This window comes from Periophthalmus magnuspinnatus, chromosome 19 (assembly GCF_009829125.3).
Source record: "Periophthalmus magnuspinnatus isolate fPerMag1 chromosome 19, fPerMag1.2.pri, whole genome shotgun sequence".
NCBI lineage: Eukaryota > Metazoa > Chordata > Actinopteri > Gobiiformes > Gobiidae > Periophthalmus > Periophthalmus magnuspinnatus.
In genome coordinates this window covers 10786003-10812875 of record NC_047144.1, presented here as the reverse complement: position 1 = coordinate 10812875, position 26873 = coordinate 10786003, and the positions used below count along the sequence as shown (strand labels likewise).

Sequence of the window (26873 nt, the reverse complement as noted above, 5' to 3'; positions counted from 1 at the left end):
TAGAACAGTTTTAAATTGTTAAATAAATTCACAAATCACAACAACTAATGCAATATATACCAACCTGGTGATTTCATCAGGGGATGTGCTCACTGTTCTGATGATAATGGTGTCTGAAGGTTCAGATGACGTCACAACATTCTATAGGCCAATAAGATTTAAGAAACATGGGGGACAGCTAAAATGAATGCTGTTAAAATGCTGATTGTTGTTATAATACAGTGGGTTATTGGGTCTAATCAACCTGACCTGGTTCAACATTTGTGCGTTTATAAAAGATAAATGCACAAATGTTGAACCAGGACATTTGTGCATTTATCTTTTTCTCCAGTTCAACACACAAATTGTGTGTTTCACTATCATTTTCAACCAAAGTTGCTTTATCACATATGCAGTTATATCCTTGGGAAAGACATAGCTATTGGCCTCTTCTGGGTCTGGTTTGAGGAGGGATAATCTGTCTTGAAACCACGCCATGTCATTGCCCAAACGACAGCTGGCAGCTGCTACAAAACTATTAACCATAAAGTTCTTTGTTGCAGAATGGTGCAATCCTTGGGTTTGATCTGTCTGTCGGTATTCCCACTCCTGTTTAGCCCTGTGGTTTCTCGACTCTGTGTAAAAGTTGGCACTCTCCGTGATAGGGAAAGGAGTGACACAGGCTCTACTGTTTGTCTGGTGCCAAGACTTGACCCCTGCGCTGTGTTCACTGCACTGCACCAGACTTCTACAGTAGTGTTCAGACTCTTTGTGTGTGTGTGTGTGTGTGTGTATGTATGTATGTATGTATGTATGTATGTATGTATGTATGTATGTATGTATGTATGTATGTATGTCAGACAAAGGGACAAAATTTCCATGGAAACAAGCACGGCCAAATTAGAGTCATGTTTGTCGAGATCCAGGTCCGCTCAGAGGAACTGGTTTTCAATGCAATACACACAACCGAAATTAATAAATAAAAACAAAACAAAAAAAAGTCATTTTTTTGCCTGAAAAGTTACATATTGCGACCCTGTACCCTGCATTATTTTTTATAACACATAAATATAAAGGTGTATAGGCCTATTGTATTATTCACGGTTAGGCACATCTTCATAAAAGCCTTTTATTAGTGGCTAAATAGAATGCAAAAAACTATTGGTGGCTTGTGTTAAATTCTAGGTAAGATTATTCAGAATCTGAACTGTTTTTGCTGTTTTTCAACCCATAATATAGCCCTGTAAAGAACATTGTTTGTTTTTCTTTTATGGTGTTTTACGTCAACGTTCTACGTCATCACGCATGGAGAATTCCAGCTCTTCTTCGCTCATAAAACTTAACACTAGAAGCCTGATGTTTTTGCCCCTCTTTCACCAGAGAGTGTGTGAAGCAGACAGGTTGCATTTCTGAACACCCTCCTCCACGCCTTCTCCTCTCTCCCACCCCCCTCTCCTCCTGTCTCCTCGCCTCTTCTCTTGTGCTCCGCCTAGTGGCCTGCAGGTGAACTGCGAGAACGTGCTGTGTGTGCGCCCGGTGAGCGACTGCCGCTGAAGACACAACACCGCTGTCTGTTCTCAGGTAAGAAATGCGTTATTTTCAGACTTATTTACCTCTGTTCAACTCATGCATCCGGCTCTAAACGCAGTAAACTTTCCCTGACGTGAAGACGACCCGCTGCGTCGTATTCTCCATCGGCATTTCGTCTTGTCACCTAATATTTTCTGCATGAGGTGGGAGAGGTTGGGCCTGTGTGTCTCTATAGAAATTACATTGAATGGACGACGTGTATTACATCATTTAGCTTTGCACATCGAGGTCCCTTTCGTGTTTAGCCTGCATGCTTTTGCATCTCCGCTCCCTTTTAGTGTTTTTGTTGCAGCCATCACAGCAGACACGCCGAGGCAGACACACATTTACATAAACGACACAGTGTACATTTCTCTCCATTTTTCCTCAAAATGTCTCCATCCCTGTAGCTTCCCTCATCTCTGGAGCAGGTTCATCTTCTCTATCACATGATGTCGCGTTGTAACAAGCTTAATCGGGCATAATAGTCTATTTCTAATCTTATTATTGGCTCCCCGAAGGAGCCCAATACGTTATTGCCGTTGTTATCACTTGAAATTGCTGGATGCTTTAGCCTTGGTGACAGTGCAAGACTTGTAGCATGTTTTTCCCTGCTCTCTTGTTCTGAATCTTTCGCTTATAGGGGCCTAAATTGCTTTACGCATAGCTGTGTGTGCCTTGTTTAAAAGACAATGCTTTTATCTCTCCACATACCATTGCAATAACCCCGTGTAATGTTTTAATTGTGCTCGTAGCTATGCTCTTTCTGTTCCATTATTTAAATACGAACTGTCAAACGATAGCAGGGATGCGGCGACTGTGCGCAAATGCCAAGCCCATTTTTCATTTGAGCAACAGTGGAGCGCAGAGAGCGTCTTCCTCCAACAGCCAGCGACTAGAAGCGGTGGAAGCAGCAACAGCCCGCTTATCTGATACATACGGGATCTCCAGTAATCCTCCCTAGGTCAGTGGACACGACTAGATCCCGGATACAGGCCTAGGTGTAGATGGACGCACTAAACCCATAAGCACGCTCCGCTCCAAATGCAACAAAGCAGGGCCCAAATCTGCTACATGCTGGAGTAAATTAACGGTAGGTTATTTCTTTGAGTGAATGGGTGGATTAGCTAAAATGAACTGACTTGGGCATCTTCTTTGCCTGCTTGGACACACCTCTCTCGCCTCCAGTACTCGTGGGAACAAGAGTGCTTACTTGTGACATTGATTTTTTTTTGCACTAAGAGGGAGACGGGCATTTTGTAGTCCGTAACCGCAGCTGAGAGTCATTCCACACTGACAAGTGAAATGAAAATAGGGCTCTAAGCGTCGTTTTTTAAGAACAGAAGCGCAATACAGTGCAAGTTAGCGCAGCTCTCTTTGGCACGCTGCTGTACTGAATGTGTTGTAAAGGAGAACGGGTAGAGACGGGCCCCTCCCTCCTGAAGAGCTGCTGAATGTACAGAAATATGTATCTGGCAAAACACTACAATAACAGAGTATGCGTGTAGACAGTATTTGCTATCTATAGCTTCAAAGACATATTTGTTTTTGTGCGCCATGACATGCCCTAAATAACCCTGTTTCTTCCAATAAAAATAGGAGTAATTGCAAGGTTAGCAGTTCAATTCCTACTATGCATTCCATACTTTAAAGATGCAACATTTCTGGAGGAGAATCCACAACGTGCTTGTCTCCATGGAGATGTTATTGCTTTGCCTGTTTATTCATAGGGACAAGCAGGTCAGATCTGTGGAGACATGACCCTGCTCACAGTAAGAATGCATGTTTTTCAAAATACTACTTAGCAATTTAAACACCCAAAGATAGATACATTTAAAATCTGTGAAACATTCCTGTCAAAGCAGTAGCATCCCCATGGAGACAGGCAGGTGGTACACCCAGAAAGGTTAGTGCACAGTTAACCTTTAATTTATTTTTTTGCATAAAGGAATGGCTTTGGATTTCATGGTTGAGCTGTGGATGCGGTTAATAATACTGATGACGCGGCATCATTTGTAGAAAAAAATTACACTTAAGTATGAACATGCACATGGTTGGTTCATTACTGTTGAAAGCCTTCACTTTGGCTGCTAATTTTATTCCCTCATAAATTTGAATGGGCCATCCCAGAGCCCAAAGCATTACGAAATGAATCCACTTCTGAGTGCTCCACTTAGCACAGACTGACGGCCTGTTGGCTCATGAAGGCTCTGGTCCAAAGTGACCACATCCATTCAGCCTGGTTTTGGACCTGAGGAGAGAGAGAGGGCTTAGGCTGGCAAAATCCAAAACATCAGTAGAGCCGAGTCTCTAAAGTGGACGTTTATGTAATTTACTGACTTGCTCCTAGTCTGAACCATGGTCTTAAGTTGCCATGTTTGCAAAAAGTCAGTGAAGTGTAGTAATTTTTCTTACTTCATCCTATAAACTTGCTATATTTACCTAGTCAGTGAATGATCTATTGCCACGTTTGTGATTATTATATTTTTGCAAGTGCCTATATCCACCTTAATGTTTTAAACAAAGTTACATCCTGTATTTGAGCTTTGCATATACAAAACATAAATACCAATTTGTAGTTTTTCCTTTCTGTCTCCAAGTCTACATTGACTTATACAGTAAAACATTTTCATCAGATCATGTCCTCACTCTGCATAAGTTTACCTTTATCTAACTATAAATGCATTTTAAAAACCTCCATGTACAACATAAATAATAGAATCAAAAAAGTAATCGCTGACTTAGTTGACTACTAAAATAATCATTTGTTGCAGCCCTAGTTGGAAGTGACATAAAATTTATACTTCACATGAGATTAACTAGTAAACAAAATATGTATAATACAATCTTAACCAAATGTCCAAAAATACAATGCAAATTTAAACCTGCAGGAACTAAACAGCTTTAATTACGTCTTTCGGCTGATGTAGTCTTGTTAACAGCAGAGAAAAAATGCCATGACGGGCTTTAAACCTCTTCCTGTGCATTCTTGTGTGCGTTTAATTGGCACCATGCTGATTGAGACGCTTGGATCATTGCACCAATAGCCCTCCTCATCCCAGCCTGGAGGAGGGGAGAGGGGTGTGTGTGTGTGTTTGTGTGTGTGAAACAGAGAAAGTGAATGGAGATACAGCCTAAGGTCCTATATACACAATGAGCAGCCGGAGCATCGCTGTCTTTACTTTAAGATCTCCATGACAATGCCAGGGCATTACTCATATCCGGTGCGCTGAAGTGACTCTATAAAATGAACTACAACTGACGATAACAAGTGTTTATGATGAGGGTAACTGCTAATTCAAGTTTTTACGACAATGCTAGTGTTTTGTAAACATGCATTAATTGTGACCACAAAGCAGCCTAGCGCAGCCTAATCACGCCCATCGGAAAACGAGGACAAGAAGTGTGTATTCTGATTCAAGGAAAAAATAATGGCTACTGTGATTTAAAATGTTTATACCATAGCAATTAAAGAGCTAATGGGCCAACCTACAACACAGGTCACATGTGGTAGTATTGTAATTGCAACATTTTATTCAGTTGATTGTTTAAAAGATAATGTATATTGCAACCACAACCTAAAATTATACTGTGATTAAGATTTTAACTACAGCTATTAAACTGCTAACTTGTTTAATAGCTCATAGTCAAATATACCAAGAGGAGGTGAAGGTAAATAGGTGTGTTTGACATCCTGGAGTTATGAAAACAAAGGCGGAAACTACTCTTGTAATGTGACAATATACAAGCTGTGTAAAGAGACTTCAAGGCAAGTCTACTAGTATCGTGATGGAGGGCAAAATGGCAGCCGATCACCTCCAGCATGGTTTAAAAGGTGGAGGAAGTCTGGAGCAAGAGACAGAGAGAGGGAGGGACAGAGAGAGAGAAAGAGGGAGAAAAAGAGATGGGAGGCTGTGTGAGGAGCGATGACAAAAGTAGGTCAGAGATGCAGAGAGGAAATCAGGCATGAGCACAGCATCCCTGTCTGTGCGCTATGAGAGATCTAAGCCACACCATACACGCAGCATCATGGGTGTGTTTCTAGGCCAATTTCGCTATTTCAACAACCTTTGAATCTCTGCTGTTTAGTGCATTGTGGTTTTCAGGTGCCATTTGGATTGTCAAAAGTATCAATACCGAGATACTGTAGCTGGTATCGAAACTAGACATTCGTTTGATTTGAAGTACTAATACAAAAAATACTAAATAGTTTTGGAATTGTCATTTGGAATTAGTATCGTGACAACAGTAATATTAAGAGATATACAGCTTCAAATCTATCTTCAAATTTAGGTGAACTGGATCCTATATTTCAGCAGCAGATCAAGTAATTCATTCAATGGGCTACAGTACTAACTCCAGTGTACTTTTTGGCTGTTTCTTGTTTGTTGCATGTGTCTAGACTTTACAGAACAGTTTGTCAAATAAGTGTAAATTACAGTGGTCTATAAACACAATAAATAAGGCTGGCGTCTGGATGTTTTGGTATTTTCTGTGATTGTAAGTCCCAGCTAAAGGCCTAACCACACATTAAAGCAATGTGTGTAAAACAATGAAATCCAGAAACAAGGAGGAGGCTCCAGTGAGCGCTTTGTGCCATATCCAACTCAGGATAAATGATCAATTGTTTTGGCAATCTTATAATACCCCAAAATGTGTGGTCTATAAACACAAGAAACAAGGCTGGTGTCTACGATGTGTTAGCATTTTGTGTTGTTAACCACCCTAATAAAGTTCCTAACCACATAACAAGGCAATTCATGTAAACCTATATAATTATTCAAGCCAAAGACCTCCATTATTTTCAAAGACCTATTTTTGATTAGCTGAAGCCCTAACGTTATGTGCTCCCTAAGCTCTTGTGTCATGGATACGCGCTGAAGCTGAAAATGTGTATTCATCCACAACAGCTGAATATACGAGTGACGGAGCCAGATGTTTCCGGTCTAAACATATTTTTTCTGTAACTGCGCTGTCATGTTTTGTGTGAATGTAAAAGCAGCGTTGTTAGAGCTGCACAGTTAATCGTAGTCTAATCAAAATTTTGAGTAGTGCAATTATCAAATTACAAAAGAGAAAAATCTCCTGTGTTTTCATAGAAAATCATTTTGATCCTATATTTTTACATGGGATTCTTGTATTAGTTTATCAGTTTGTATTTTCTGAAGAGAATTCTAGTTTTTAAGCATATATTGCAAATCTAATCGCAATTACAATACTTGTCAGAAAATTCTCGATTAGATTTGTTTTCCCATAATTGAGCAGCTGTATTGTTGAGCATATGGGGGTCGTTCAGTGGACTCTACATTCTGCCTGAGCTGTGTAAACATCCCTCTGTGGACATTGCTCCTCCTCAGTCGTCTAAATCCTCAGCCTTTTTGCTGTATAGAGGAAAAGCTCATGCCAAGATTATATTTTCACACGCCCCTGAAAGCAGCCGGTCACATCAGCACTCTGAGCTCTCTGTCCCATTCACTTTAACAAAGACAGCTGCTAAGTCATAATATTAGGCAGGAATTTCGACGCACTCATTAAGCAGTTATACTCATTTGGCATTTTAAACAACACATTTCTGAGAGCCTGTGATCAATATGAGTGTTTGTCATCCCGTTTAGTTTCATTTTCTACAAAAAAATGTGACTCACTGAAAAACTGTTGGGTAATGCTAGTTAGCTTCTGATGGTAAGGCAATTTGAGAGAGACTTGTTTAACAGCACAATTCTTGTTGCAGTGCCAGCTAAGGTTGTTTTCACTCTGCCACTAATTAGGTCGATATAAAAGAACATTCGCTCCGAGAGTGGTCCACTTGGGTCTGTGTGAACCCAACAGTCACATTCTGACCCGCATTAAAAGGAGAAAGAAGACATTTGAATCACGATGTTATGGAGGACTAAATTACAAGGTTAAGACAATTTGTGGTTAAACCTCCTCGTCAAAGGCCGATCTTGTCGTTGTGTCCATAGACAAGACACTTCATCCACTTTGCCTAGTAGTGTGTGAGGATTGGTGGTGGTCAAAGTGTCAGACTGCGCAAATTGGCAGTCTCACTTCCGTCAGTCTGCCCCAGGGCAGCTGTGGCTACAACAGTAGTTTACCACCACCAAGTGTGGAGTGAATGAATAGAGCACGAAATTGTAAAGTGTAGAGCATCTGTAAAAGCACTTTATAAGACTTATGCATTATAATTATTCATTAACATGATTTGTGATTTAAAAAACTGTATATTTTGCAATATCCATGTTATAACCTTAATAATTGCAGTGTAGATTTTGTTATTGCACCAACTTAAATTGCGATTTTGATTGCGATATGTTGTGCAGCTTGAATTGCCAAAAAACTGTATATTTGCTCAACCTGCTGAATGCAACTTCCCCAAATCCTGTTGCAGCTTTGTGCTTCGTGCGTACAGTATCAGATCAGATCCTGCTCTTATCACCCTGGAGTTTGTTTACCGTAAAACATATGAGTCTCCAGGTTAGGCCTGGTATAATAATTACTAAGGGCCAATATCGACTTGTTGTTCAATATATGTAGTGTTTTTGTATTTTGTGGTATGATAACCTTTGAGCTATAGTTGGTCCAATAATTAACATGGCACATTATAGAAACTAAAATTGACTTAAGTGTGCTATTGTGCCATTTATTTATTGCTGGGATTATACTGTTTTAAGGTTACTGTGGCAGTGGTATTAAGTAGTTTAGTATTTTGTTTTTTGTTTATTTCTGTTGAAATACCGTACATCAAAATATGTTATTGTCATAGGCCTCTTCTTGGTGGGACGGTCCCGGGTTGGCAGGCACTTGTTGTCTGGACTCTGTCATCTGTAAAGCCACAATGAGGCACTTGTCCTGGAGCTGTGTGTTTGAGAGGGGCTCAGCGCACACCATTCATTTGGATTTCTATGGGACACTCTGAATAACGTCACACTGCCATTTGTACAGGGAACTCCTTCTACTTTACTGCCTTAAAGGAACTGAACTAAGCTTGAATTATGTTCTATTTAAAGGTTGTTGGAAAAACAAAAATGTGAGTGGTATTTCTGCCACTATTACGACATACTGAAAGGATGTAGTAATAGTAACCAAAATACTCACATTACTGTATTTGAGTAGATTTTGGGGGAAATTGTATGTTTTTGAGTAGAATATACTTGTAATTTACTTTTAAAAACATGAACTAGTACTTTGAGTAGTACTTATTCTTGTGTACTTTATTTCCTGTTTTCAATACTCTTTCCATCACTGATTACTAACACATTATTGCAATTATATGATGCATATTACTGAAGTTTTAGTTAACCTTTCTATACTTAAATGTTAATAAAAATAGTCCTAAAAATAGTCCCCTCATTACAGCCAAATCTTGCAATGCAGTATTGCATTATGCAGTCCTGTCTTCCATTGAAAAAAATACTTCCTGATGGAGGAATCTAGTTTAAACATTTAGGTTTTCAGGCAGTAGCAGGTACACAGGAAAAGGTCACATAGCTGAGTTGAGTGTGTCGCTTGGAGGCGATTCACTGGGTGGAGTAACCACGGCAACTGTTTAGGCATTTTAGCTAATAAAAGGCCGATTACATCAGCACCATCAACACAGAGAGAGAAACCAAACATTATATAGGATTTTCCCCTACATTTTCAGCATTATTATTAGTTTAACACAGCTTTACACTTGCCTTTTGAGTGTCTACTGTTTTATGCCAAAAAAGGATGAAAATCAGATGCTGCCAAAAGCAGTATTTTTTGGATGGATCAGATTAGCCTTGTGTAAGCCCTAAGCACAGGCGCAGAGAGATAAAGTGAAAATCGCATCATTTTGCATCTGAAACAAAACAGCATATGAATAAATACATCTTCATATATATATATATATATATATATATATATAATATATATATATATGTTGTTGCTAAGAGACAGGTAATAGTCTCTTAGCAACAACATATATATAATAGTAATATTTTCATTTTAAAACTTAATAAAAGTATCATCATTAGGGATCTCACTATATCATATTTTAGTGTTACAGAAAACACATTTTCTGCACAGTATAGTTACTGCTTTAAAAACTTTTTAAAAAAGTTCAATTTAAATGATTTGGTCCAAAATTATTCCTCACATACCTTCTGCATTCCGAGCATCCGAATCACTGCAGAGTTTTGCTGTGATGGTAATGCTAACAACTAGCATGCTAAGGCTTCCATTTTTTTGCTCAAATGGGAAAAATTTGGTAGAGGCCTTTAAATGACGCACATACTCTGATTAAACAAGCTGAACAAACAAGCCTGATAATTTTGAAGTTTTTACCAGTCCCAATCATAGAAACAATAGGGGTTCAACAAGAAGAATATGCAGAAAGGACATTGAATGTACATGTTAACTATAAATGAATGAGCCACTGCTGAACCTCAACTCCAGGAGCGAGACAGGAAACTGAAGGTGGTCGCCGGTGGTTGTTTAGGAAGTGCAACTTATCACAGCAAGGAAGCCAGGCGCACGGGCAGAGGGGCTATTTCTGTCCATGGGTCCGAAACATGAGGCTGCTTTCCCACGTCATGATGTTAAAATAACCCCTTCGTGTCTGTTTACATTTAGCTGTGACTGTGATGACTAAGTGTTCATTTTGTCTGCCATTATAGATACAAACTTTAACACTAGATAACATTAGCATGAAGCAACACTGATAGCAACGACACAGCATGGACATTTGGACAGCTGATGTTTGTTTGCTTATCCTACTTTAGCTCTTTCTTTGGTCTATCTCTGCAGCCCCCAAACCGCGACTGACGATGGACTACGTGAACAACACCTCAAATAGCTACAGCGCTGGGGACACGATGAACGCGTCTCTGGCTAATATGAGCCTAAACCACCAGGAGAACGGTGTCCAGATGGGGCACGCCATGAAAGGTGAGTCATGGGGTACAGAGGGGACAGATAATACACTCACAACAAAGCAAGAGGTTAATGGACTGTATGGAGGATATACAGTAATCTGTTTACAAGCAGCTGGGTATAGATGTGTAGGGTGGGCCTGTCATTTTGAGTTGATCTAGTCGACAGCTTGTGTGTTTCTTAAATTAATGTATGCACAGTTTGTATTATAGTGCCTTATAATTTTGATTCCAGACTTGACACAAAATTTTAAAATTTGGGGGATTTACAGTTTTTTGTTTTGGTCCTTCATCATAGTAATATATATAGCAAGCTTGTTTCATGATTACATAACATGAGTCAACATTTCTGTAGCCATTTTCCAAGTCTACAAAGTAAGCAATGACTGTACTTTTTTTTTGCAAGAATTAGTTAAACTTGTTGCAGTATTGGAATGAATCAAATTGTTGAGCTTTTCTATCAGGGTTGACACATTTTCCAAAGTAATACATAGGCTTAATATAATATAAACATAACATTTTGTGATCTGCTTAAGGCTATATCCTAGGGCCTACTGCCAGTGCTCAGAAGGAAATTACCAATTAGTTTTCAATAGCATAACTCCAAAACTAATTTAATGGTTTGAATTTTCTCCTTTAATTTGTATCTCTATAAAGTGTCTACATCTGAATAAAGTTGCGTGCTTGTTGTAGTTTAGTCACAGAGACCCGGACAGACCCCACACTGCTCTGCTGTAATCCCTCTTTACATAATAGACACAAGACATACTCAGCTCAACTGGGGTGGTTGCCTAACTGCAGCTGCACTGTGCTCTGTAATCCAGGTTTTAGGGTCAGGGCCCTCCAAATGCACTCCACACAAACTAATATCTGCTCAAAACAATTAGACTTTCACTAGTGCCAAAACAGAGGTAACAAGATACAGTTAAGTAAAATGTAGAATCATAACTCATGGAGTCGTCTGAATAGTAATAATAGTGGATGCACCAGCTGTTTTTAGTAGTAGTAGTAGTAGTAATAGTAGAAGTAGCCGTAGTAGTAGTAGTAGAGCAAAAAAGAAAGAAAAACAGTACTGTATAATAATTTCTATAATTTCTTTCTTCTTGACATTTACAATAGACCTTGTTAGTCTAACTCTGGTAACATTTAATTATGCTTACTAAGACTGTTAAGGCAGTTAAATACAAAATAACCCTCCACATCTGTAGGGGAGCTTCACAATTGCTTAAACGTAACTAATTAGACCAAAATTGCATCTTGTGTAGGCTTCTTTTTCATGGTTTCTCTCTGTCTCGTCCCATCTCAAACCATATGGCCAATTAGTACGTAGCTTAGCCTTTCCTAGCTTACAGCCCTCTCTAGTGCTCTGTTTCTCCCCATTCCCATTTCTCATTATCTCGCACACAAGCAGGAAGCAGCCATCCACTAAAGTAAACTCCACACTAATCAACGGCAAAGTACACAGTGAGTATTTGTAGAAGGCATATAGTGTAGTTGTTGTAGTGTAGTAGTAGTAGTATTGTGTGGGATCTGAATCAGTTTTACATGACTCAGAATAGCTTCCCCTATAGCTCCACTAACTAAATCTATGTCGGCCATCTTGGATCAGTCGATATTGATCAATTTCACTATCTTATTCTGTACCAGATAAGACGAGCAGTGTCTATTGTTGTAAATTATTGATTTGCCCGAAGCCCATCCATTGATTTATTCTTTCTACCTTGTCTTTACAAGAAATTTAACCCCAGGAAAGGTGTCCGTACAAATTCTAAACATCGTCAATTTAACCAATATCTGTGACAAATATTTGAACAAAAGGTTATTGATTTTGATGGTCGATGTGCTGCCATGTATGAAGTATTTGGTTGGTTTTAATGCTGGCTATAATCACGAATTATGTTTTTTGTAATCTTTTGCATCTGTCCATTATTACGCTTGATGCCAAAAACCTGCTCAGACCGGCTCAGTGATGTTATCAAGTTGTTTACAATACAAATGAAAAGCAGTGCTCAATGCGGTTCACAAAGGATATGAATGTTGTAAGGGTTGGATTATGGCTACTAATTCCCTACTGGACAAAATATTATCAATGCTTTAACTGTATATTTGACTTATATATTGGTTATCTATTTGGACTTAGCATTTGATAAACGCTAACTGGTTTCAGACAACTCTTTATTTCTTGCCTATTCATGTAAAGTTTCACATCCTCCCTTTAACCTCTTCTTTTAAGGGGGTCTGATTTCTGTTCCTCCAGCTCTATGCTCTGACTTTGGTTGAGTTGTAAAGTTGTGGTTATGGTAAGGCCTGGGTAAGGTTGGTGGTTTTGAATTTACTTTCAAAAATATCTTTTAAATGTGAGAAAACAGTGCTGTTAACATAGGTAAATGCAGAACATTTTAGCTATACTTATTAACTTGGTTAAAATCTCTGACACCTTTTTTTTCAAATAATTCCAAATAATTTTCAGTTTTACACAGTATCTTCTTGTGTTAGATTTTTTTGTTTAGAGTCACCGTTTTTGTCTCAGCTATAATGCTGTTTGCAGCCTTTCTTTGGAGCCATCAGGATGTCTGTCTATTCTCACATGTGCTAACTTTAGTTCTGTCAAATCCATTTAAAACTCTCCTTGACTCCCGTCCACAGAGGAGGAAGCTGTCCCGAGTGAGAATGGCCTCACTGGGGTCTCTGACGAACAGGGCGCTGATGACGAGGTTCAGCCCTGTCCCGCAATGGAGGACAGTGAGGTCCCACCTGGTACGGCTTGGGTCCACTAACCTTTACTTGGCATGCTTTGGTTTTGCCCACTTGATTTGTTCAGTTCTAAGCAGAGAAATAATCTTGCTTTGCTTGGTTGACTTGTTTTGGTTTCAGCTTTGACTAACCTGTCTCCAACTTTTATCCCGCCGTTACACAAATATTTTGAACCCAGCTTGTTTGGCTCATATTTATAGCCATCTTGAGAGGAAGGAAGACATAAAGCTTCTCAGCTGTCACTGCATACACTGTTGCATTAAGAGGTTATTTGCATGTTCAATCTCTTCTTCATGTTTTCAAAGTGACACAAAATGGAAAATAGTTGAAGAATTGGCCATTGTAATCTTGTGGTTTTGAGGTTTAAGTCCTTCTTTGATCAAACATACTTACTCTGACAGCTTGTCCAAATCGTGGTTGGTAGTGGGTTCACCAAGGTGAAAATTCTCCTTGATGTGTTAACCAGCTTCCCAGGTCCCAGGACACGATAAATACCTCAAATGACCCAAAAAACAGAGGAGAGGAGCTTGAACATGCCCTGTGTAAAGTCAGTAGAACCAGAGTTAAACTGGGGAGGGCTTATAGTGTCACTGTTGTGTAACTTGTATATGACTTGTATGTGTCCCACAGCAGAGACAGCAGAAGAGGAGAAAAAGAACGTCCCGTGCCAAGATGAGGGGCAGTCCGGTACGCCTCCTGCCAACAGGCTCCCCCCTCATAGCTGCTTGTTCATTTTTAAGTTTGACAAACAATAACATGCCCTGAGTTTATATATAATTTAAGCTTTCTTTTTCTTTCAGCTTTTCATTGGGAGTGGGTTTTGCTTAGAGCAGAGGTGGAATGAAACCTTTTACTGATACTCAAGTCATTTTGATGTGTATTTATAGTAATTCTAATAGTAAAAGTAAAAAGTATTTATAATACTGGTGGTGCAGCAGTTTGTACTTTCTACTTCAATTAACCATGAGGAATACTTTTACTAATGAATTCTAAAAGATGCAGTATATAGCTTTTCTGGCAGATGGCCTGCCAATTGCTTGTCACCATGGAAATGTTAATAATTTGTCTGAAATGTTCCACAGTATAGCATTAAGCTTATCAATCTCCCTGGAGAAAAGCAGGTGACACCACCTGGTCAAGTAATAGCTCATATGCTTTGAGAGGCATCCCTTCTCCCAGTACATATGTTTTTAAAATTTGTTTAATGCTGTACTCTGAAACATCTCCATGGGGACAAGTAAAAGAAAAGTTACACAGTGCTCCTTTAACTCCTACTATTTCTCTTAAATATACACATAAGAACACTCTGAAGTAGCATATTTATACTTGAGTACAGATGTGTGGAGTACTCCTTTCACCTCTGCCCTGTGGGTGCTGTTCTTTCTTTGCTTTTGTTTTGCTTGCTTTGACAGCTTGTTCTTTCAGCTCGTGAGATGTTAACATGTAGTCTATTTTAAACTAAGAAAACATGGTTACGACATCTTGGGGTATTTTTGCGCAAAGGGAATGTCTCTAAACCACAGGCACATTTGAGTCTTGAAAGATCTGTTCTGCAGATGTTGTTCTCCCGGATAACGGCCAAAACAGCTGTATAGCATTGCTTAGGTGTGGTGTTGCTGTATAAAACCTATGGAAAACTGCCTGCATATTCTTCAGAGCCTACTTGAAATGATGTGCCTGCTATGGCCTGTTTGAATTAATGGTGGCTGTATGCTGTATTGGCTTGCATTGATTTCCTCTCAGTGAGTGCATTAATCTGGCTTGAATGACAAAGGCCTATTACTGACAATGCTCTTGTGTGTTTTTTCCTTCTGCCTCTTCACATTTGACGGATAACAGGAGCGACTCCAACAGGTAGGACCACTAAATGTTATCGACTGATCCCAGACAGTATTCATTTGATGGAGATGTTGGCTATGAATACACTTAAGACAATAGACATCACATAAATGGGGAAGGTGTGGGAAAGGCAACACTCCTGATTTAACATGTGGCCACACCGGCTTGGATTGGAGACCTCTGGGAATACCAGGAGCCACAGTGGGGTGCCAGTGGCAAAAAAACATTGTGTCCTTAGGTCAGGCACTTCACCCACATTCCCTTGTATGAAAGTTGTGTGACACTACTTACTTCATACACTTCTTATAACATTTTGCTTCATTACTAGTTTATTCATTTTTTTTTACTAATACAGGAAATATTTCTTTTTTCAAAATATTTTGTGGCTCTTGACTCAGTCTTGCCTGTGCTCTAAATAGTAATTTAAAGGAATGTACAAAAACATTTTCCTCATCGATTTGAGTTTTATTTCCTGTGGGAAGCAAATGCATTTGGATAGACATACAGGCTATATTGGTACAGCGCCCGGTTTAGACATGACTGGCTGTTTTAAAAGAAGAATTCTTGGAAAAGGAATTCAATACCCACTTAAAAAAGCAAATGGGTCTTGCCTTTACTTTATAGCCCAGATTTGTTCAATATAATTAACTTAAAAACTGAAATATTGAGACAGATAATGTTTAAATGGACAACTGTGCGATGTTTGTGAAGTTGAATGCGTCACTTGTTTCAGTCACTTTCATTTTTAATATTTTGTTTTGTTATGAAGCAACCATTCTGACCACTTCCCATTTCAAAGTCTTGCCTGTTCACATTATGTAGTTTATTTTGTTTTATTTTATTTAATTTACACAAATATACTATGTTGGTCATCAAGTACCCATTATGTTTATGTTTTCAATGGGGGAGAGTTAGTGAAAGCCAGTGCTGTGAATGTCACCATTAATGTCCTTTCCAAACAAACTAGTGCCGTCTGCTCCTTCCACTGGATCGCTCAATGCCTTTGCCGAAGAACTGTCCCCTTCTGTGTCCGGACCGAATTCTGACCTCATGGGAGCATCCTGTTGTGCTGTCCCTGAATGCAGCCCAGTCGATAAGAAGCTAACCGAGCCTCAATGGGTGTCCGAAGACCTCGCAGTAATAGCGCAGGCCACAAGGGGGAGCTCTGAGGGGAGTGAGGCCGACGCTAAAAGGGCTATCAGCTTGGATGCAACAGAGTGCTTGGATGGGATTAGCTTGGATGCATCTCTGGTCCGCAGTGCAGCGTTGGAAGACCTTACCGCTATTGACCAAGGGCAAAGCAGTGAAAATATTGAAAGGAATGAATCAGAAGATGCCATATTTGGACAACGCACTCAAAGCCTGTCAGATACTAGCTATTGTTCTGAACAAATAGGGGATGGTTCAGCACAATTGCATGAAGCCCAAAGTGATTCTCCACCAACGCTACTTGACAATGTGGAGGAAAATAACTCCATTGATGGCTATTCAAAATCTGACCTTTCTAATGATTCAGAGATGATGGTTTTGGACAACACAGAGGCAAGACACACCTCTCCTGCTAGAAAGTCAATGGTTCCAGTGGCAGTGTGCACAGGTCTGTCTCCCCGTAACATACCTGGTTATGAACTTTTAGCGTTGTTCAGTTTTGACACCTGTTGAGTTTGACGAAGCAGCTTTTTATGCAACACCTCCTCCAGTTTTTCATTTTTCACAAAGGATTTTAACTCAGAGAAGAAACGCTTGTTGTCCCTCCTCCCCACTACTTTTTTATTGCTTTAGCTCACTTCACAGGTTATGCAGCCCTGCTGAACACATTTGAATGTATCAGAGCATGTCCAATCCTGCATCACTTGTTTCAATTATTTGCCATCCTTAACTAATATTGAGTTCTGAGCTTCACTGGCTACCACTAACTGAGTATTACAATGGTTTCTTCTTGTCTCCATAGCTCAAGCCAAATCGGATAGCCCCGCAGACAAGGTAAGCAAATAACCACATTAACTTCATCCACAGTTTCATTTTTGCTTTTAGTTTTATTATTTCATTTGTGTGTCATCTTAATTTAGTATTTATTTATGTATTTGGTATTTTCTGTATTCATTTTTTCATTTTCATTTGTTTGTGAGAAAGACATACTCCTCCATCCAAACGCCTCCCTCTCCCCTTAAACGACTATCACAAAACTCAAAGAGCAAATTACAGTCTCCTCGAAACGGGCACAGCTCCATCCCAGTCAAAACCAACAGCTCCGAGCGAGTGCAGACCAGAGTGAGTACGGACTGGACTGGTTTTTGTTTTTGTGTTAATCTGACCTTTAATGTAAATGTCAAACTCAAACATGTGGAGAATACACCCATCTGTGCTCATGCAAATGACAAATGTTCAACTTCCTTTGCACACAAAAAATATAAGAAAACAAGAAAGCAAACCCATATTTGTGTTTTTAGAACGTGAAGACCCCAGCAGCGAAAACTGCAGCCAGAACTGCTCAACCAGGTATATTACTATAACCTCCCATATTAACATAAACCTTATAAGCCAAAATATTCTATAATACTATTTCATTTGAGTGAGGATCAAGGTTACTTATGATTTGTCATATTTTTATGATACAGTTAATGCCAAGAAACCTCCCACTCCCAAAAATGACAAAGGTAAAAGACGCACAGAGCGCACTGTTAGTTTGGCATGGCACACGCCACAGTCTGATCAGGCCGAGCCTGGATCAAACTTGGGCAGCTTCTAGTAGTCACTAGTCTGGTTGTTTTTCTAAGATTTCTTAACTCTCCACAACCTCCAAATTAATTTGTCATATATTTTAATATTAGGATCTGTTTGTTTTACCTAAGATCACAAGAGTGGACAGAGCAGCCCTGGCACCCCCAAGTCCCCTTCAAGCCAAGCACAGTCCAAATCTGTGGCTGAGGCCAACAAAGTGAAAAAGGTGGCGGTGGTGCGTTCGACACCCAAATCTCCAGGGTCCCTGAAGACGCGCCCCGGTCCTATGGCGGCTGCCACTGGTGCTGCTGCACCTCTCCCGGACCTCAAGAACGTACGCTCCAAGATCGGCTCCACAGAAAACATTAAGCACCAGCCTGGAGGCGGCAGGGTAAACTTAACTGTCCTCATACTTTACGTTCTGTCTTGTTCAGGCTCATTCTCTTTTGTTTATGCTTGTACTGGTGATCTTCATGGCTTGCTTCACATTTGTTGGAATTATTGTTTTTTTTACAGGTTAAACAAACTCCTGTGCACCTACTACTTTTAGTCCAATCTCAACTGTATCCTTTTGATTTTTCAGGTACAAATCCTTGATCAGAAGGTGGACTATAGTACTGTCCAGTCTAAGTGCGGCTCCAAAAGCAATCTAAAACATGTACCCGGTGGCGGCAATGTGAGTAACTGAGGGATAGACTCAACATGGATTTCTTGAGTATCTCTGCAGTTATGATCATGAAACTCTTTTAGTAACATAAAGATGATTCATAAAGGGAATTGCAGTTAATTGGTGTCAGCCATAAGCTAAAAATAGAGTGATCAGCTAAATGAACCAATCAGATGAACCGGTGAAATTACATACTCCAGATCTTCCGCTTCAGTCAAATCAAATTATTAATAAGTCACATGACTGCAGACCAAACTATTAACAAGTACATAAAAATTCAGATTGAAGTCCTTATAACTCATCAGCCTCAAACAGCTTTCATTCAAAACATTGTGTTTTTTCTTTGCACCTGTGCTACCTCATGTCTTGAATGTCATGTACTAAAATGATTCTTTGTATCTATAAGATCAAGCTCAAAGAAAAAGTGCCTTTAATCCTCTTTCTCCTCCGGGTTATATTCTCTCCTTGCTTATTGGCATTAAATTTGTTTAATAATCATTTGTCTTTTGGTAACTTGTTCACAGGTTCAGATCCTTGACAAGAAGATTGACTTCTCCAATGTCCAGGCTCGCTGTGGCTCTAAAGACAACCTGAAGCACACCCCTGGAGGAGGCAAGGTGAGGACTCAAAATAACCTTTTGTTTTTGTAAAAAAAAATAATATATTTTGATGATTGTTATAGATGATCATCTGAGGACATCCTTTTGAAAAATCTCTCTTTATTGTCTTTATGTACTATCTCACAAAGGGCTTTCTCTCTTCACATTCTGCACACACACACTTACTCAGAGGTAACAGTCTCTTCCCCTTACTTGTGCACTTTTTCAGGTTAAAATTCTTGAACAGAAGTTGGACTTTAGTAATGTCCAGTCTAAGTGCGGCTCCAAAGACAATATCAAACATGTTCCTGGCGGCGGCCAAGTGAGTAACTCAAGGGATAAACTCAACGCGGTTTTGAGTATCTCTGCAGTTATGATCATTAGAAGCAGCAGGCCTGGGCAGTGGTCCGGACGGGGTCTGGACTGGGTCTGGGACTGAGTCTGGACTGGATGTGGTTTAAATACTAGTCCTTGTCCTACAGTATATTACACAGTATAGTCTTGTCGTATTAAAGTAGCTGTACACTCACAACCCTCTGACACACACGTTAAGCGTTTCATCTTTGTCCTAATAAGCCCTTTACTCACATGCACCTCTCTCACCTCACTCATTCCTCCCCCGCTCTCGTCTTCACTCACTGCGATTTCTCTCTCTCAACGATAACCTGTTTTTCCCACATATTATCGACTTTCCAGGTTCAAATTTTTGATAAGAAGTTGGAGTTAGCCAATGTGGGGTCGCGATGTGGCTCCAAAGATAATATAAAACACACTCCAGGTGGAGGCAATGTGAGTAGAAAGGGGCTGCTCTTGAATGCACCTTCAAAGGAGCAGGGTGCACGCAACCTATCTGTCACCCCTGACCCTTGACCCCTGACCTCCGCACTGTTAACACTCCTCCTAACAGTGTCATGGCACCTGAATGAGCCATGAGCATCTTCTTTGTTAGAGCAGAACTAAACTAGTGACACCTGAATGCATCTCCCTCTCTATCTCTAAGTCTGACTAACTGTTAGGCCTGTCACAAGAACTACATTTCAAGTGTGATATATATGCCAAATGTTGATGAACTAATTTATGCCACTAACACAATAACCATAAAGCAGGACTAGCCCTAAAAATAAATGTACAGTAATTGTTAAAAGCTAAAAAAAAAGCAGATTGAAACACTTTAGTAGTTAATTTGTATCTATGATGAACTACAGAAGTTATTTTTTTAACCTTCATCAACTCAGCTCTACTTGCTGTACAGAATAATAACCAAATTTAAACACTAACCCAAAACATGCAACATTGATAAAATTGTTCAGCCAAGGCAGTCCTGATCAAGCCTAGCTCGTGATTTTGAGAAGGGTACCTAAGTGCTTCACTGTGGCGCCCACTGTTCCTGACAGGTTACTCCAGTGTAAATGTACCTTAAACTTAACCTTAACATTAGAACAATGCCATAATTACAGTGACAGGCCTACTGAGCGTTATGTAATGCTCATGGCCAAATGGACCTTTCCCTATCACTTCTACTGTCCTCAATCTGAAGTTTTACCAACAAACCTTGTCCACTGTCTCCATGCATGAGTCCTGTATGTCGACTTTTAAACGTTTAACTTTTTAAATATCCAAAGATCAGAAGAACATAGGATGATCACAGTATTGGATTCATAAAGCGCCCCAAATTCACACAGAAGTTGCCTGTAGATCCAAACAAAGACCCAGTGTGCGCCCCATCAGAGCAGGGCTGTTAGAGGATGACATCAGCTCAAAGAGACTGAGAACATTGTTCAGAGACAGGCGGCCATGACAGAGAGTTGTGCTGAGACTGGCACTGTGCTGCATATTACATCTGCTGTCAACATGAGCACTGCATGAACAACTAGCACTAGATGAAACTAAATGTAGTACTTACCCAAAACAAATAGATGAACTTTCCTCCATTTTAAGCCTAACTGTGTCAAATAGTTTGTTTAATATGAATCTCTGTTGTAGGAGTAGCCTCTAAAACCCTAACATTACATGCATTTCGTTTGTCAAATGAATAGGATTGTACAAAGTTTAACATTTCTTTGCTGTTGTTTTTGTGTTCAGGTTCAAATTGTGCACAAAAAGATCGATTTGAGCAACGTCCAGTCCAAGTGTGGCTCAAAAGACAACATTCGCCATAAACCAGGTACTCGTATGAACACTAAACTGCTGGTCCCTCAAAGAGTAAATAAATTCTACAGTACATAATGTTAATGCTTAAAAGTCATTGCAGTTACTTTGTCATTGATGTTACTGAGAATGTTTCATTCACTTTGAGCTTTGTACAAATGGCTTCAACTTTAATCTACAAGAAGACATGTTGATCTTAAAAAACAATGCAGTTATTATACAAACTAAAATATTGACAGGTGCACTTTCCTGGTGGGGGTATCTGGTTCTCTCCTTCCAATGTTCCAATGTTTGGCATTAAACATATATAGCATGTATTCAATTACAAAAGATTTCATTGTGAAGGAAAACTTCTTATTGTGAGCGGACTTTCTACAAAACTGACCAGTAACTTGGCCTGGCACAGTCACTAGTTTCCAAGGAGATAGATAAGTTTAATACCATATTGTGGAAAATTCTAGGCAAAGCAGGTGACAAACTCTCCACTTGTAAAGGTTCCTTAGTACACCTTTATATTCAATTCACAATTTCTCTGAGACACTAAATCACTGTTTTTTAGGACTGTAACATGTTGCTTTCTTTTTATTTGTGGAGGTGGTGGAAATGTTGAAATCAAGAACGAGAAGTTGGAGTTCAAAGTCCAGTCTAAGGTCGGGTCTCTGGATAACATTGGTCACACCCCAGGAGGCGGACAGAGAAAGGTAAAGACTTCAAACCAGGATCAAACTACCTCCCTGCTGTAGGCAGTTCCTTTATGAGTAACATGCAGTTGTCCTGGCTCACTGTTGCCATGGAAAGTCTCTTCAGCTTTTGTCTTTGATCGCAGGAGATGTCTTAAATAACTTGAATGCAGCAGCAGTAGTGGAAAGACTGTAGTAGGGTAGGGCTTGTTCAGTGTTTGTGGTTGAAATAATGTCAGCTCTTAGTTTCACACTTTCAACAGAAACAGCTGACACATATACAAACAGGAAGCAATAACTCTTTACTGTAATCAACACCTTTATCACACAGCTTTAATTGTAGATTTAGTGTATGTTGGTGTTTAAGATTAAAGGGCCTGTATGTTTTTTCTAGCGTGCGGAAATTACACCAACCAGTGTAATGGAAAAGCAGATTAAATGTGACTGAGGCTTTACTCGCATTCTACTTTCATTTTAAAGGTCCTATATTACACAAAATTGACTCTTGTGAACTTAAAGCAATCTTATAATGGAGTTATCTCATCAAAAAATACCTGGAGGTGTGTTTTGCTTCATTCACACATCATGTCTACCTCGCCAAAGCTCGAAATGCTCTGTTCCACCTTGTGATATCACAAAAGCGGTAGTTTTCAAGTTAACAGTTACCTTTTACCTTTAGTTCAGTAGAGATTGGCAATTCCTGAAATTATCCAGATGATTCTAATGAAGGTCTATGGGGTTTAAAAACACAGTGAAGCACTTCCTGTTTTACCACATAACACTGGTAAAACAGGAAGTGCTTCATTTCAGAACAGTGTTTTCTCTTTGAGAGAAGAACTCAGCCTAAATATGCAGGGCTTGTGTGTTAAACATGAGTGAATGAAACGAAAACACAACTCCAGGAGTGAATGAAACGAAAACACAACTCCAGGTCTCTTTTGATGAGGAAACAACATTATAACATATTCTGTTGGATTCAATAGAAGCAACTGTCAATTTTGTCCAGTGAATTATCAGGGTCTGTCATAGTTTGGCATATGAGTGAGAGGAGGGACTAAGTGGGTACATTCTATAACATGTTCTTTAGATGTTAAAATTGTGTACAGGGACTTTAACAGTTAGTTTAGTTTGTATGATATATTATGATATCTTACTTTCTGCTTAACTAATCTGTAGTAATATTTCATACACGTTTCTTGAAAATTCTTTATAATTTGAGGTTTAGAGGCATTTTTCTTGCACCGGCAGCTTATAGTTATGTATGTGGTCTGATAAAATAGGCTACAGGCTAACTAGCTATTTTAGGCATGTGCTTGCTTATTTTGTATGTAGCATTGTAACAACTCTCTGACAAGAATGCAAGTACAAGCCCAAAACAGTATAAACAAGAAGTATAGCATTTCACTGTACAACTACTATGGGACTGGAATGTGCACTAAACCAACAAAGAATAGAAGAGTACATCATAGCACAGCATAGAACCAAACTCAGTTCATTTTGCTTTTATGATTTGTTTAATTTATCCCTTTTCTCATTTTGACCATCACCCATTTTATTATTATTATTATTTCAGTTCATTGTATGTTTTCTGTTTTCGTAGGGCTGCACAGTATGAGAAAAAAATGTCAATGTAATTCAACTTTAATTCAACATTTATTATGATTACTAGATCATTTTGACCATTTGTTAATGAGTTTGAAATTAAAGCAAAAATGTCTTGCTTACTAGATTGTGTAAAACAGTATGACATAAAACCAGAATCACGCAGACCACCCCCCAGAGTGTTACATGATATCACTTTAAGAAGATAATATGTTCCACAATTCTGACAGTGTCACAATATATAAAATTGTACAGAAAGAGAAAAAAAATTGTAATTCACTATGAAATGAGAGGAGACACTTTGCTGTACTGTGCAGTCTCTGTTACGACCTTTGTTTTCACCATTACTTTGTTCATTATCGTGTTTTTGTTGTGTTGATGCCATCTCATGTATTTCTGTTGCCCCCCTGACCATGAGCAGCGTCAGAGCAGAGAGGGCAGCGTTTCGGACAGCCCCTCCCTGCCCTCCCCCGGGCTCACCCCCCCTCTCACCCCCCAGACTGTGTCCCCCGTCCCAACCACACCTGTGCTCACCAACCCACTCATAAAGATTGAGGACTCCTGTAAGTACAAGTACACTGGAATACACCGGATGTAAAGTAGTATCTATGGTTACATTGAAAGTTCATTCAGTTATAATTTTAATACAATCCTGTTCTGTTGCATCGGTAACATTTGAAGATAAGATGACTGGATTAGACTATTCTTATTTTACATAGACTTTTCAACCCAATAAAAGTAAATGAGTAAAATACAGTGTTGACGGTGGCAGCCATATTGACAGTATAGAGTGTAGTGTAAACAAAATGGTGCACCTGCTGTATAGTTCATGGTGCATGTCTGAACACACCTCTGTAGTAATGATAGTGTCTGTCCTCTAGAGGGAGCACACCACACAACAGAGAACATCACTACCCTGTAACAAAATTAACAAATTACACATACAAATTAGTATCAAAGTATCAAATCAGTATTTTTGGAAGTGCTTTAGAAAACCTTTCATATAAAAAGAAAAAAAAAAAGCCACCCATGTGTTGAAAGCCATGAGCTGAAAACCATGATTACCAACATTACATCCGCACATCCAAATAGATTTTGAGCACTAACTGATAGTAAATTATTCATATTTACAGATTGAGAGCCACAAACTGACCTTCCGTGAGACGGCCAAGGCGCGCACTGACCACGGCGCAGAGATCATTTCTCTAGAGGAGTCGCCGCAGCAGCTCAGCACCATGTCGTCCTCTGGCAGTCTCAACATGGCCGACTCCCCACAGCTGTCCACGCTGGCTGACCAGGTGTCCGCTTCGCTGGCTAAACAGGGCTTGTGAATGCACATAACTATCCACAAAGACCCCCTTCTCCATCCCCCTTTTTCTCTCCCTCTTTCCCTCCTCCTCCTATTCCTCCCTTCACACCACCACAATCGCAACGTAGTCGAGTTGTGATGCCTTCCTCGTTAATTTCCACTGGACTTTTTAATTTATTATTTCATTTTTAAACATTTTAGCTCAACCTACCACTGTAAACTAACTGTTCATGAGGCAGTATTATTAGGCCAAGTTTTTATTTCTAAGGTATTTACTTGGTAGCCCACCTTTTGTAAGTTTCCCTTTAAAATATGCGAGCTCCTCAGATCTAATTCCGATGACCATTTAAGGCTTGTCTCCCTGTACCATTGACAGTCAACCCCATAGGAGTCAAGTTGTCAGCGTGCAAGTCCTCCGATTTATTTCAATTTATTCAGACAGTCATGTTTTTGACAAGAAAAAGACAAGGTGCATATCATTATTAAGGGGTAAGGTCTGTATTGACGCAGAAGGGGCAGTTAGATGGTACAGAGATGATGGAAAGTAGTAGCAACATTTTCTTATAGGCAGAAAAAATGCGCTTTCGGACCTCACTGCGAATCTTTGTTTTGCTTTCTTTAGTCCTGATTGAAAAGAAATGGGAGGAAAAAAACAGTATGGCTAGAGTGTAGGCTTGTGTTGGGCACAGTTTTATAATTGTACTCTGTGGATATATGACATGTATTTGATATGAAGAAAACATTTGTATCGTGCCTGCTACTGTCAGTGTTCATTTTTTGTTTCTGCTCTATTTGTAATATAGGAGGCGAAAGCATTGATCATTAACCTGTAGGCTTTTAAAATGTAACGGCCAAATTTTACAGTATTCCGAGGAAGAGGAGGTTACGTGCACTAAGTATAGGCATTCATAACTATTAATTAACCTAGTATTTTAAAATGTAATCCTGGAAGAAATGAATGGATTTTAGATGGGTAAATGTAATGTTTGAAAGGTTGACTGGGCCATTTTGGTGCAAAGAGGGATTTGGGGAGCACTGCAAGTCTGAAACTGTACAGTGAAAATTATACTTAATATTATTTAACTCACTAAAAATGAAAGCAACTGGCTGGATATAATAGAATTACCCTTAACACTTCAAATACTATCTCCCTATCGTCGATCATTACTCCCCCTAGTGGTCAGTCTCACTAAAGATCTTGCATGCTCCTCATGTAAGAGAATAACTGCTTGTTGCCTCCCTTCACAAAGTGGTCTCTATGTAATGTATATCCTCTTTATATGAACTGAACCGCAAGGATATACTGGTAGGTTTAAGCGTGTGTCTGTGCGTGTGTATGGGCCAATTCGTCATTCAAAAGTGGTCATAAAAGGAGTCCTTAACATTGCTCCCTGTTACAATGCATAGGGTGACCACCTTATACTGAAAAAAGAGGGAAGATGTTGAATGTGGTTGGGTATAACACCATTTTTATCAAAGGCACAGAGAGAATACTAGGTGCAAACATAGCGAACATTAAAAAAAAAACCCTAAAATAAATAAATAAATAAATAATATCTCACTTCACAATTCATGTGTCATCAATAAAAAGTGGGGCATCCTCTAAATAACTGAGATAAGGGACAGGGGCTGGCTGTGTTGAACAACCAAAAGCGGGACAGGTGGTCACCCTAATAACACATAATGCAAAATCTCATTGCCAAAATGTTAGGTTCACAGGCAGTAGGACTTTTAAGGTGTTCTTGCAACATTATCTGCATGCTAAATAAATCTCGGTTTTTAGACCACGTTAATTTTAGTGTGTAAGAGATTGGGTGCTCAGACGGAGGTGGAATGGCGCCCCCTCGAGGCGCGCATCTGCAGTAAAGAAGAAACGTGCCAGAGCTTGTGCTTAGTCCTCTCCGTTATTGTTTGTACCGGAGCTAATGGAGAGGCGGTTTTTGTAGTAACAAATTCTCATCACCTTTTTGATTATTTCTGATGCTGTACAGTTGTGGCAATGTGATTGTTCGTTATTGTGCATTTTATCAATAACTGGTTTATGATTCTTGTTGCTGTAATATGTGTATTTGAAAATAAATGCTATGAAGTCAAGAGCTGTTGGTTTTATTT

General features: G+C 39.4%; 1 protein-coding gene across 22 annotated transcripts; it reads left to right on the top strand.

Annotated features, from left to right (window-relative positions):
* The first annotated feature begins 1363 nt into the window (after positions 1-1363).
* mapta (microtubule-associated protein tau a) lies at positions 1364-26855 on the top strand. Of its 22 annotated transcripts, XM_033984445.2 has the most exons (17): positions 1364-1560; positions 10318-10458; positions 13089-13199; positions 13827-13883; positions 15036-15050; positions 16987-17018; positions 17169-17306; positions 17486-17534; positions 17654-17692; positions 17888-18147; positions 18340-18432; positions 18948-19040; positions 19252-19344; positions 19719-19811; positions 21105-21186; positions 21765-21871; positions 24586-26855. In XM_033984445.2, the coding sequence occupies exons 2-17, from the start codon at positions 10338-10340 to the stop codon at positions 24781-24783; spliced, it is 1581 nt and encodes a 526-aa protein (XP_033840336.1). In that variant the 5' UTR covers positions 1364-1560; positions 10318-10337; the 3' UTR covers positions 24784-26855. The 22 variants fall into 22 exon arrangements, with proteins under 22 accessions (XP_033840336.1, XP_055085476.1, XP_055085473.1 ...); XM_055229501.1 differs by lacking the exon at positions 13089-13199; XM_055229498.1 differs by lacking the exon at positions 15036-15050.
* Positions 26856-26873: the final 18 nt, after the last annotated feature.